General features: G+C 51.2%; 1 protein-coding gene across 21 annotated transcripts in view; it reads right to left on the bottom strand.

Annotated features, from left to right (window-relative positions):
- Positions 1-331: 331 nt before the first annotated feature.
- SLC13A3 (solute carrier family 13 member 3) overlaps positions 332-13,514 on the bottom strand; it is a 134,931-nt gene continuing 121,748 nt past the window's right edge. For 14 of the 21 annotated variants that reach the window (XM_085004103.1, XM_085004099.1, XM_085004094.1 and 11 more), the window contains 4 exons: positions 13,143-13,255; positions 6,149-6,310; positions 3,528-3,665; positions 332-2,031 (listed from right to left, as the gene is read on the bottom strand). In XM_085004103.1, coding sequence (XP_084860229.1) covers positions 1,855-2,031; positions 3,528-3,665; positions 6,149-6,310; positions 13,143-13,255 — 590 coding nt within the window. In that variant the 3' untranslated portion in view covers positions 332-1,854. Of the gene's footprint in view, positions 2,032-3,527; positions 3,666-6,148; positions 6,311-9,065; positions 9,156-11,722; positions 13,256-13,514 lie in introns of those variants that run through there. The other 7 variants (XM_085004100.1, XM_085004106.1, XM_085004101.1 and 4 more) reach the window with 2 other exon arrangements.

Genomic DNA, 13,514 nt, shown 5'->3' on the forward strand with positions numbered 1-13,514 from the left:
CAGGGTAAGGGACTAGAGAGTAATGAGGTGATGTTTTAGAGGAGGTGGTCAGGGAACCTTCTCTGGGGAGGTGACGTTTGAGCAGAGAGAGACCTGAATAAAGTGAGGAAGCAGGCATATATGTGGTTGCAAAGTGTTCTAGCAAAGGGAAGAGCACATGCAAAGGCCCCGAGGCCAGAGAGATTGCCTGTGTGGCTGGAGCAGAGTGGAGAGGGGAGAGGAGCGAGGAAGTGAGGTCAGGAAGGCCAACTCTGTGCAACCCCCAGTTCTAGAATTTGGGGCTTTGAAGCTCTTTTATGGCCAAAAAGGCAAATAATCTCTAGGCCCAGTGTGCATTTAACATTCTTTATTTTATAGCAGTTTTCAATCAGAAGTATTTGAAACCATGATTCATCTAGTTACAAGCCCCTTGGGTCTCCCTGTGAGTGAACTCCGTGCCCCCATCCTACAGGAATGCACCCCCGCCCCATGGGCATAACTGTGACTAAACCTTGAAGTGCCCCCATAGGAAGGATGGGGAGCTACCCCCTCTCTTCCCTGATGCTCCCAGGGAAACACCCACGACTCACCTGTGCTGTTCCAAGAACAAGATCAGTCCCTGGAGCTGCCCTCCCAGCCTGAGCTGCAGGGGGAGCCTCAGCCCTCAGAGGGGTGAGAAGTGGGGAAGTGAGGGTCCTGGACCTCAACTGGCACCTTTTCTGATGCTGGGCTAATGCCTGGCCACTGATCCCACAGACATTTCCTGAGCACCTGTTGGATCCAAACTGGGCTAGGCACTGGGGATGCTGCGATGTTCCTGCTTGAAACAAGGAGGGATCCAGTCCTTTAGGACAGGCCCGGCCAGCCCCTGGCTCAGGAGAACTCATCCTCATCTGTCAAAGACGATTATGGCCTATCCCTGCCTGAGATGTTTGACCTGGCCTTTCATAAGGCCCCAGTTTATCTTTTGACTTCTCTTTCATTCTTGGCCTTTGCTAATCAAACATGCTTCCAGGTGGAGTGGGGCGGGGAAGTAAAGATCAGCTGCCGGAACAAGAAGAAGCCGGCAGCCACAAAGGACCTGCGGGCCACATGCGGGAGAAGCCTGGGTGGAGGGGCCATAGGTCACCTGTGAGAGAGCAGGGCCCAGACCTGGCTTGACCCCAGAATTGTGACCACACTGGATCAGATTAAATAGGAAAGTCCTAACGAGTTTGGGTAGAAAGGAATAGAACACCCCTTGTGTGCTCAGAAGCCCAGAGAAGCAGCAAGGAGGCTTTGTGTGGTCTCCGTGTCCTTGGGAGTCATGTGTCTCTCCAGAGATTGACACGAACCCTGGCTGGTATCAGAGGGGTGATATTCAAATGACTGGCACAGAATGACCCCCCACCCCCACCCCAAGCAGAACACACCGGCTGTGAAGAGCTGGGAGCTGGGCTAGGACACTGCAGCCCAAAGTCTCTTGAAGAAAGAGGATTCCCCAAGGCACGATGGTCTCTCCAGAGTGTAACCTAGCTTGTCCGTGTTAGCTGTGCCTCCCATCCCGACTCTCCAAGACAAATGCCCTTCCAGATGTGCTTATTGCTGCTGAAAGCAGGCTTTCTTGCATTCTAACCACAGCACAGCTCAGAGATAAAGGAGCCTGTTTCTCAGGCAGCAGATCCGGGAGGTAGCTGGGCCCTGAACTGCATGAGAAAAGAGAAGGTATCCTAGATAACGAGACTGCGGACCCAAGTGGACCACTGGAGGTCAGCCTTGCTTGCTGTATCCTGGGTCACAGAGAACAACTGCCTGATCGCCCTGTAGGGTCCTAGCAGCAGATGAGAGTGAAACCTTCTGGGAGGGCCCAGCCCCAAGAGAGTCCCTGAGGGGGACTCAGAGGGTCTGAGATGTGTCATTGGCCAAGGTGGGTGGCAATGCTGTGATGTTGGCTAAGTGGATGTCGGCCCAGTCCGGGAAGGTGCCCAGCTGGAAGATGGATTGTGCCCAAGTATTCATGGCCAGGCTGAGCAGCAGGACACCCATCAGGTTCATCAGGAGTCCTGTCCGCACCTGCAATGGAGCCCACAGTGAGGGATGGGTCTGCTGGATGCCCATTACACAGATGGAGAAGCCCAGGCTCAGAGTCGCAAAGCTGTTCCCCCAAGATTGCACAGCTGGGAAGTGATGGAGCTGAGACACAGACCCAGGTTGGTTGATGCCCAAGACCCTTACATCTTTTTTTTGGTCTTTTTTGTCTTTTTAGGGCCACACCCGCGGCATATGGAGGTGCCTAGGCTGGGGGTCAAATCAGAGCTACAGCTGCCGGCCTATGCCACAGGCAGAGCAACGCAGGATTGGAGCCACATCTGTGCCTACACCACAGCTCACAGCAATGCCGGATCGTTAACCCACTGAGCAAGTCCAGGGATTGAACCTGCGTCCTCATGGATACTAGTTGGGTTCATTAACCACTGAGCAACGATGGGAACTCTGACCCTTCCATCCTTACACACCCTAGGCTGGCCCTCAGAGAGCTGGAAATGTCCCCATTCACTGAGTTTCTAGGTGCCAGGTCCTGGGCCATGCAGTTGTCATAAGGATGTGCCATTTACCCCGAAAGCAACCCTCTGAGGGTTGTTGCTATTATTATTCTCATTTTACAGAAGAGGAAAATGTGGCTCAGAGAAGTTGGCTTACCCAGGGTCACAAACTTGGAAATAATCTTTGCTCATTAAACATTGCTTCTGCTTTTTGTTTACCGTCTCCCTCATAGTCCACCTCTGGGGAGGCGGACCTGGGCCCCCCAGTACCCAGCACATGGAATGTGCTCGGCAAATACGCGTACAATGAATGAACCAGCAGATGAATGGAGGTTTTTTTCCCTGGGGTCCCTGCATTCTTTGTCCTGTGATCTCTTTCTGCCTCTCGCTCTTGTCTTCTCTGTTTATCCTGTTGGGGTCTCTGTGCCTGGAGAGCCTACACTGGTAGAGGACTGGTTAAAGGGATCGCCTTTCTGGGTGGAACCAGCTTAGGATTTGCAGTCCCTAAGGGCCCAGGGTGCAAACAGCCCAGGCAGCCGGTGGAGGGGGAAGGGCAGCAGGAGAGGTAGGGGGAGAGCCTTGCTGAAAGCTGGTTGGTCCCCCCACCGCCGTGACCCTCAGCTTCTGTCTCCTTCTCCAGCTGGCTGGGCACCGAGGCCCAGCCCTCAGTGCCAGCTGTGGTCCACTGCTCCTCTCCTAAAGACGCCAGGCACGGAGCGCTTGGCCAAACAAGTCACAAGAGAGAGCACTGCCCAGAGAGATGGAGAGTCCCTTCTCTCTGAAGCAAACTCTGGCATGTGGTTGCTAACGCAGGGTTTCCTGAAATTGCCGAAGTGTAAGAAACGTCCCAGAGTGTTTGCTAAAAGATATATTTCTTTTTCTTGTCTGGGCTCCCACCCAGAATGACCTATTCAGAAACTGGAAGATGTTTGGGGGTGGGGTGGGAGCCCTGCCCCGATGCCTTGCCCACCCCCAGGGGACCACCCACCTCTCTGGGCCTCTGCTAGAAAATGCCCAAAGACTCACCATGTCTCTGACTAGCAAGTGTCCAGAGGCGAAGGCGATTGAGTTGGGGGGCGTTGAGACCGGGAGCATGAAGGCGTAGGAGCAGCCGACGGTGGCGGGAATCATCAGATACAGGGGGTGCACCCGCAGACGGATGGCCTGGGCCCGGCGGGGGTGGGAGAGACCAAGACAGGGAAATACGGAGAAAACACATGGGAGATGGAGACAGGAAGAGAGACAGGGATACGCACAGAGAGGATCGGCAGAGTGAGAGAGCAGGAGAGAAACGGAAAGATGCATTTTAAGATATACAGAAGTGTGGCCAGAAATACAGACACACAGGCAGAAGTACAGACAGGCAAGAAGAGAACCACACCAAGGGAGACAGAGAACATTCCTAGGTTAGCAACGTTGTGAGGCCACATACAAGTTCACCAGGGAAGATGGGCTGGGGAGATTACTCTAGAACACTTGGCTATCCATCAGACTTGAGGGTGTATCCGAATCCCTGGAGGGCTTGTTAAGCCAGAGGTGGCTGTGGCCCTGCCTCTGCCAGAGTTGCTGAGTCAGCAGGTTTGGGGAAGCCCCAAGAATGCGCATTTCTAACAAGTCCCGGGTGATGCTGGTGATGCTGGTGATGCTGATTCCAAGACGGTCCACATCTTGAGAATCATGGCTGGAAAATATCAAGTTGCCTGCCTGGTCCTCTCAGCTGAACAAGCTGGCCTCTGAGTACCTTCTGTTGGGCGCTCACTGGGTTTCCAGGAGAAAGAGAGCTCATGATAGCACCTGCTGACAGCATTTCCACATTTCTAAGACTGTGTGGATCAAAGGAATCAGTGGGTTGGCCTCAGCGGGCCACCAGCTCGTCACCTTTCCCAAATGGCATGTCCACCTCTAATTCATGCTGATCACTTCACCAGCATCTTAAAGACAAGCATTTTTGGCCCTTCTGGGGAATTTTTGTAACCCAAAGCATATACATTTTCTCAAAAGGCACTAGGATTGCCCCCTTGCAGGTAAAATGTGTTGATTTTGATGATAAGCCACATTTAGAAGAAGGCATCGTTTGCTAGTATCTTCTCCAGCAAAATCTGCCCCTGTAGACCTAGCTGGGTCTGCTCTCCCCCACCCCCCCCCCGAGACCATCTCAGAGCGCCCCCATCTCTCTCAATTGCCTGATCCATCAGATCCTGGGGAAGGGTGTGATTAAATCCAATCACACTTAGCAAGGCTGTGGGGACTCCTACCCCCCCACTGCTGGTGGGAGTGTAAATGGCACGCCCACACTTGGGAGGGCACTTGGTGCATCTCTAACCAAACTGTAAAAGCAGGTGGGCTTTCACCTGGGGGATCTCAGTTCCCCGGATCCAGATGCTAAATATAGCAAAGGTGCTCAGACACAAGGCAGCGTTGCCGGGAAACAGCAGAGGCTGCAAACAACCTCTGTGTTCATCAGTAGAAGACGGCTTCAATAAATTGATCAGGATGGATTCATAACGGAAAAGTCTTCAGTCACTGAGAAAGAATACAGTGTAACTGTGTGAGCTAATGCAGCATGATGGGCATTATAAATCGATGCATCTATAAGTAAACAGAGAGCAAAAGCTAGTCTGCCTGGGATATCACTGCTTGCATACAAGATGCAGGCAACACCGATTTAATTTGATCATTTGGGATTAGATAGAGAAAATTAAATGGTTTGGTCTCCTTTAGTGTATTTAAATATACAACTATATTGATAGTTTCTGTCAATCAGTTTTGAAATTTGTAGTAGAAATTTAATCTTGATATCCTGTTCTTTTCATATGATCCTAGATCCATTTTGCTATTTGCACCTTTGTTTACATGGGAGATGGAGTTTGACTCTCTTTTCCTTTGCTCTCCTTCTCTGGTGTTGGTGTCAGGGTTTTGCGAGCTTTACACCGGGTTGAATGGCTTCCCAGTCTGAAACACTCTGGGTAAGTGGGGACTCTGTTCCTTGAAGACCTAGCAAGGAATGTCTCCACTTAGACATCCCTCAGGGGGCTGGTGATTTTTGGAGCAGTGATTCTCAACTGGGGATAATTCGTCTCTCCAGGGGACAGCTAGCAATGTCTAGAGACATTTTGGATTGTCACAATTTAGGGGGATGCTTTTGGCATCTAGTAGGTGGTGGTCAGGGATGCTGCTAAACATCCTCCAATGCACAGGACGGCTCCCATAACTGAAGTCTCTGGTCCCAAACAGCAACGGTGCTGAGAAACCCTGCTTTAGAAGAGGCTAGGGCTTTGCTTGCCATTAGAATTTCTCCTCTGGTCATCTGTCTACTCAGATTTTCTACTTCTTCTTAATCCATATTTGGCAATTTCTATTTTCCTAGAAAGCTCTCCATGTCACCATGGGTTATTTTTCCCAAAGGAGAGAATTTGGTGCACTTTGAAAACTTGTACTGTTTATACATTTCTTAAAGAAAAAGAAATAGTACTTAAAAAAAAAAACATGGTTCTGACAATTTCATCCGTTTTGGACGAAAGCAAATGACCACTGTGGCCCCCAGTGCAGCTCCCAGGAGCCAGGAAGGGATTTCTGAACCTGTGTTGGGGAGGGGTGTTTCCCTCCCACCCCAATACAAAGTGCACCCAATACCCCAGGACCCTCACCAGCTCCGCCAGGACAGGCAGAAAGATGATGATGGTGGCCGTGTTGCTGGCAAACTCGGTGAAGAAGGCGACGACCACAGTGATGAGCAGCACGGCCAGCACCGGCGGCACGTTCTCCAGGGGGTGCAACTGCCTGCCAATCCACGCCGACAGCCCGGACTCCTGCGGAGGGGAGGAAGCAGGGAGCACCTCTTCACACCCCAGCCCACCTCCAGCTGCCGCCCCGAGGGCTGGGCCTGGGCCGGGGGTTGTAACTGGTCAGAACCACGACCATGGCAGCCTTTCACATACAGGCTGACTGGAGCTCGGAGAGGGAAGTGACCTATCCAAGGTCACACATTGGAGCCTGGACTTCAATCAGTTTCTCTGCTTCCTGCGCTGTCCTCTACTCCTTACTCTACGGGCCCAGGGACCAAACCCCTGGCCTGCAAATAATCCATTTGGTTCTCGTAATAATTCCTTGAGCTAACATATTTATACAAAATATTTGTTATTAATTGTATAATTATTTACAAAATATATTTGTAATTAGCTTATAATTCATATATATTTATATTTAAATAAGTATATTAATTAATTATAAATAATAAAATATATTTATAATATTACATATCAATACATATTGAATATATAATATATACAAGATATTCTATATACCATGTATCAATATATAGCAAATATAATATACGATGACTAGAATGATCAATAATGAAGATATTTCTGGTTCCCGTCGTGGCACAGCAGAAACGAATCCGACTAGGAACCATGAGGTTGTGGGTTTGACCCCTGGCCTTGTCATGAGCTGTGGTGTAGGTCGAAGACTTGGCTCAGATCTGGCGTTGCTGTGGCTGTGGTGTAGGTTGGCAGCTGTAGCTCGGATTTGACCCCTAGCCTGGGAACCTCCATATGCCACGGGTGCGGCCCTAAAAAGAAAAAAAAAAAGATATTTCTAGTCTATCATATGGATGACTGTTACAATGATGATAACACAAATGCTAACATTAACACTGTATCATATTCATCATCATAAGAATCACCATTATGAGGCCTTACAGGGGGCCAGGCACCTGCTGCTTTACCTCTCTGACTCCTCCCAACCACCCAGCAAAGTAAACATTCCTCCTCATGTTACAGAGAAGGGATCTTAACATGACAAAGTTTTTGTGACTTGTCCAAGGTCCCCCAAAGTGATGACTAAGATGTATTTTGCACTCAGGACCATCTACATCAGTAAATTAACATGCTCCCACAAAGTTCCCTGTCACGGGGCACCCTCTGCTGGATACACCAGACTGTCACTGCACCTCTTAATGAAGAGTAGTGACCAGAACTGACCACAGCCCTCCAGGACACAGAAAAGACAAGGTAAGACTGTCCCCTCCCTGGTTCCAGACACCACTTGCCATTTCATGCTGCCCTTATCTCCACGCGCTGTCTCTGCTGACTCCTCTGGGAATTATTCTACTTCAATACTCTCCCCCACCTTTGCCCTCCCCAATTCAAATGTCTCCTTAATAACCTGGAAGGCCATGCACCTTCCTTACGACCCCGACACAGAAAAGCTGATGTGCTCGATGCTACCCCTGGTGGTGCCACGCAGCAATAGCACAATAAAGCTACAAGGGCGCCGCCTGCAGGTCGTTTTCTTAGCAAAGGTAACAGCCATATAGGCTTGGGAGCTGATCAAGGGCAGAGTCAGGTCAGACCTCTAGCATTTAGAATCAAGGGCAGGTCTACCAGAGCCCTTTTATCAACCCACTATCCTTTGGTACCAATACATTTCGGTTTATCAGAAAAAGCTCACACATTTCTTTTGTGTTTAACAGAAAACGTGCTGCTTATCCAGAACTTAAAAACGTTCATAGTAGATTCTAAAATAGAGTATACTGGTTTTACATAAATAAAGTAATACACCTGTTCCTACAATATGACTTAAAAGTTACCTTCCAGGAATGAATAATAAATGCTTAAAATGGTTTTCCCTAGAAGAGACCTTGTAACATTAAGATGCTTCTTTCATATCTACACTGTGTCTCTGATGGTCTAGAAATTATGGCCCAGCCTCTCCTCTGGCCCAGGGAGCCTTGCAGGGAAAAATGGGGCCACCGCTCTGGCAAAGAGACCGACCGCAGTGTGTGCCATTAAATGGAGAGGGGCTGGAGAGAGGGAATATTAATGACTTGGATGAATGAGGAGCCAAGCGCTTCCCTGTCGCTGGGCCTCTGGGTGCCAGGCTTCCAGCCAACATGCCAGCAGCCAATCAGGGCCTTGGCTCAGCTTCCACAGCCAGAGGGAGGTCTGGCGGCTTCATGGGAGAGGAGACTCCCCCATCCTCAGCTGCTCTCAAGGGGATTCTAACGAGCTTCACCTGCCCTTGTCGAGTCCCTTAGGAATCAGAAGCCCTGTTTCCTTGAAACCACACAGCCACATGGTGTTCCCAGGGACTCCAGGACCAGCAACAGGCAAGGTCAGAGGCGGCAGGCCCAGGGGGTGAGGAGAAAGGGCTCTGGAATCACATTAAGTTTGTCCCCCTACCTTAATCCATTCTAGCTGTGTCATCCTGGCCAAGTGACTTAACCTCTCTGTGCCTCATTTCTTTATCTGTAAACTGAGATGTGATCGAGCCTGTACCAAAGGGTTATTGTTGGGAGAAAAGGAGCGAATCTGTAAAGCACTTAGAAAAGTGCGTGGGCACAGGTCAGTGCCCCAAACACACCAACTGTCATTGGCAGCATCAAGTCACAAGGCAGTGGAACCCTCAGAAGTCACTCCATGCTGTGGTTGTGTTCCTTATGGCCCCCAAAGCCGCCAAGAGCTGCCTGAGGCCTGGCTGCAGGATGCCCCTCTCCCTCCTCCTTTCCTCTTTCGCCCTGGTCCTCTCTTCTCCATCTCTTTGACATAGGGTGGGGGGCACATCTTTTTTAATTTTAATTTTTATTTATTTATTAATTTTGTCTTTTTGTCTCTTCTAGGGCCGCACCCGCGGCGGCATATGGAGGTTCCCAGGCTAGGGGTCAAATCAGAGCTCTAGCCCCTGGCCTACACCACAGCCACAGCAATGCAGTATTCGAGCCTTGACTTCGACCTACACCACAGCTCACGGCAACGCCAGATCCTTAACCCACTGAGCGAGGCCAGGGATCGAACCCGCAACCTCATGGTTCCTAGTCGGATTCGTTAACCACTGAGCCACGACGGGAACTCCATATCTTAAAGGAGGATGTTCTGGTTTGGAATTTTGGAATCTGGCTCTTACTTCATTAGAACAAAACGATGATGATGATGATGGTGATGACGACAATGAAGATAACGCTCCAGCAGGAAATGAGGGATTTGGGAGAATTCACTGGTTTCTATTTGCCTATGGAGTTTATTCCACCCTGGTTTAATATCAAGCTTGTGTCACCTGAATATATTTGTAGGTAAGTTTATTGTGGATAGAGATTAAATGAGACCTACATGAAGGTGCTAGAATAAGACCCATTTGTTATCCATGAGTCCAGTGTGGCTGAGGAACATTAAGGGGCTAGTGGGACTGGAGGGGAACCAAGGAGTGGACAGAGGTAAGAGCTGACCTCAGCGAGGTGGGCAGCGGCTGTTCTGGACCTTGTGTGTCCGCCAAGGCCAGCCTCAGACTAGGGTCTAAATCTATGGGGAGTCACGGGCTGTTCTGCAGAGGGAGAAAACTGCGGTGAGGACCTCGAGCGGGTTTCAGCAAGTCACTCAAGCTCAGGGTGGGCACTGCGATGGCTTCCAGCCCTTCAGAGCCAGCGGGTGGGGGTCCACATATCTCGGCTCACCCTGGGCCCTGTCTGAGGACCTCTAAGCCGTAGGAGGCCTGGCTGTGACCTGGCAAGGGCACTGGGGAGAGGCTAGGAAGTAGGACGTGCCATGAGCACTCTGGTCCCTCCTGCGGCAAGCCGCCGGGGGAGGGGATGGTACCGGCAGGGGCTGGGGGAGGGGGCAGCTGTCACACAAAGTCTTTGTTGAATAGAAACCCCAGTGGCTGCCCAAGGCTGGGCCAGGAGCCAGGCTGGCCTCCTGGCATGCTCAGCGGTCCTGCAGCCCAGCCCCCTCCCCAAGATGGGCTTTGCCCATCACTCCCTGAGCTCAGAGAAGCTGAGGGGAGTGGGTCAAGCTCAGGGTCAGGCAAGGTTCATATCATCTTGATAAACAGCACCATTTCCACTGAGCTGCTCAGGGCAAGCACCTCCGTGTCACCCTCGATTCTCATTGTCCCTTTTCCATGACATCTAATAATAATAAACAGTTACATCTGGCCATGTTCTACGTTTCCACATGTATCAACTCACTTAATAACTGTAACAACTCTATGGGATGGGTGCCATTATTATCCCCATTTTGCAGATTAGGAAACAGAGGCACACAGCTCAGAGGTGGAAGATAGACTCCAACCCAGATGATCTGGTTCCACTGCCCATGCTTTCTACCATTGCAGTGCATGGCCTCCTCAGGATCCATTAACATGTCACTTCCTCCCAGAAGCCTTCCCTGATATGCCTCCAGTAGGAGGCAGTAATGAGAAGAGTCAGACAGGCACCAGTTCACAAATCCCTGTGAGCTGTGTTCCCCAGCATCAGTCACTTAACCTCTCTGGTCCTTAGGATTCCTATAATGGAGACAAAAAACCCCCAGTACTTTTGCTCATCCATCCTTGTGTTTCTTTTGAAGTCTATACTTTTGTAGGTGTTACTTATTGAAAAAGATTAATAAAATGAAAAGGCATCACGCAGAAAGAGTAGCTGTGTAGGGAAGCTGATTGTACCCCCAGTTCCCTTTCAGGGTGGCCTTGGGGTTGGGTCCAGAGCATGATGGGCTCTGAAGGCCTCGTGCCCTGGTGCAGGGAGTGCAGGCAGCAGATGCCTTCACGGTCAGTCCCTGAGGGGCTGTCTCCGACCCGAGAGCTGTCCTGCTCAAGGTCACACCACTCCTGGGCCAGCTCACATCCATAGGCCGATGGAGGGATGTGGGGATATAAAGGCTTGGCCATCTCAGGTCATCCAGGGTGTCTCTGAAGGGCCATCTCAGCTCTGCGCTCCCTGTGGGGTTGGTGGGGGCTTCGTGGGGTCTGCCTCACGGCTCTGCATCTTCCTGCCGGTCCCCCTTCCCTCCTCTCCCTTCCACAGGGCACAAGCAATGCCTGCTGGCTAATCTCCATGTCAGAGTCTGCCTTCTGGAAGCAGAACCCGCAGTAACCATGGAGAGAGGGTTTAGAGAGACTGCACAGGAGCTCTTGGTACTTCCTATTTGCTGTGTATTCCCTCTCTTTTTAATTACTCCCAACAACTTCACAGAGTAAGAACTTCGAGTCTGTTCAGAAACAAGAAAACTGGTGCCCAGAGAGGTTAAGGAACTTGCCCAAAGGGTCCCAGCAAGGAGTGGAGAGCTGGGATTTGAATCCGGGTATTCGGAGCCCAAAGTCTGGGCTTCTGACCAGTACTGACCTTCACAGGTGTCTTACACTGTAACACTATTTGAAACTGATCATTAGAGTTGAATTAAAAAAAATTTTTTTTGCCTTTTAGGGCCATATCCGCGGCATATGGAGGTTACCAGGCTAGGTTAGGGGTCGAATCGGAGCTGTAGCTGCCAGCCAAAGCCAGAGTCACAGCAACGCCAGATCCGAGCCGCCTCTGCAGCCTACACCACAGCTCACAGCAACGCTGGATCCTTAACCCACTGAGTGAGGCCAGGGATCGAACCTGCAACCTCATGATTCCTGGTCAGATTCGTTTCTGCTGCACCATGACGGGAACTCCTAGAGTTGAATTTTTAAAAGTAAGCAATCTGAAAAGTAATTTCAGGTTTCCTTTACCTTACACTTCCTATTGCCCCTCAGCTGGCTGGGTTTTGAGCACGTGAGCTTACATGGAGAAATTCAGGGGTGGGATGGGGCCCAGCCTCACGAGCTGTGGGTTCAGCTCCCGGCTCTGCCGTCTTTGGCTGGCAACTTATTTAGCCTCGGGTTGCCTCCATTTGCCCCCCTTTCCTCATCTTTGAAAGGAGGACAGCAACAGCATCTGCTTGAGCGGCATCTTTGAGGATTAGCGGAATCAATATTGCAAAGTGCTTCCTGCAGTGTCTGGCGCTTGGGAACCTCTCGAAAGCGAGCCATTCATGGACTGGACTCTGAAACCAGATGGACTGGAGTTTGAACCCCAGCTCCTGGGCAGAGGGCAACTACCTGACCTTAAGGGAGCTGCTTCATTTTTCTAGGCCTCAGTTTTCCCACCTGTAAAATGGGGATAAAAATACTCCCTCGCCTGGAGGGTCAGAGTGAGGATTCAGTGAGATGATACATTATGACGTCTGTGGACAGCATGATCCTGAGAATGTATGTGTGCCTCTGGAAACTCTGCTCTGTCAGTGCCTTGCACGCCTCTCTCTCGTCCCGGCTCTGCCTCTGAGTTCACGGAGCCCTCTAGAGTAACAGGAATAGTAACACCCAGGAGCTAATATTCACAATAATATACAGGGGTCAAGTGCACAGGCTCTAGAGCCAAACGCCTTGGATTTTAATACTGAGTACATAGCTGTGTGACCTCAGGCAAGGTACTTGACTTCTCAGTGCCAGTGACTCAGTTTCCCAACCTATAGAGTAGGGATAACGACGGCATCCATCTCATAGACTTCTCAGGACGTTTAGATGCGTTAACACGTGTGAAGCCTGTTGAACAGGCTGGCACAGGGTGAGCCCGCTTGGGTGTTGGCCCTCCGTGCTCACAGAACCCTCTAGTCATGGCCGTAGCAGCAGCAGCAGTGGCAGGAGGAGGCTCACTGCGAGCCCCTGCAGGGCCCACAGCATAATTTTTCCCTCTCTTCCCGGGCAGCGCCAGGCACAGTACCTCAGCGCTGTGAGGTAGGACCTCTGATCTTCCCATCGGGCAGGTGGGGAAATGCGGGGTACCCGCGGGGCCTGTGCTGCCGGCTCCGCCTGCTCCCGAGCCTGCGGGGGGACCGGGGCCGCTCTCACCTCGCAGCCTTTGGCCATGGCGAAGCCCCCTCCCAGGAGGAGGATGATGTTCCAGGGCACCATGTCCTGAGCCTTCTTCCACGTCAGCAAGGGCTCTGTCTCTGTGTTGGGAGCTGGGCAGAGAGAAGGCACTCAGCCTGGGAGGGGACGCCTGTCCCCATGGGGCAGGGAGGGGACCTGACAGGCGCACTGAGGACACTCAGCCCGAGGAGGGGCCACCAGCCCCTGTGGCCCCATCTTGGAGGGGACACTCAGGGGTTTCCAGGAAGACACACGCTGGCTCCAGCATCTGATTTGGAAGTTTGAGGGAAAAACCCCACAAGCATCATGATGGGGCCTCTGCTCTGCTCAGACTTGAGAATCTTCTGGAAC

Source organism: Sus scrofa, chromosome 17 (assembly GCF_054392235.1).
Source record: "Sus scrofa isolate SSC_HxYL_T2T_F1_AM1 chromosome 17, Sscrofa_HxYL_maternal_Yorkshire_Landrace_v2.0, whole genome shotgun sequence".
Taxonomy (NCBI): domain Eukaryota; kingdom Metazoa; phylum Chordata; class Mammalia; order Artiodactyla; family Suidae; genus Sus; species Sus scrofa.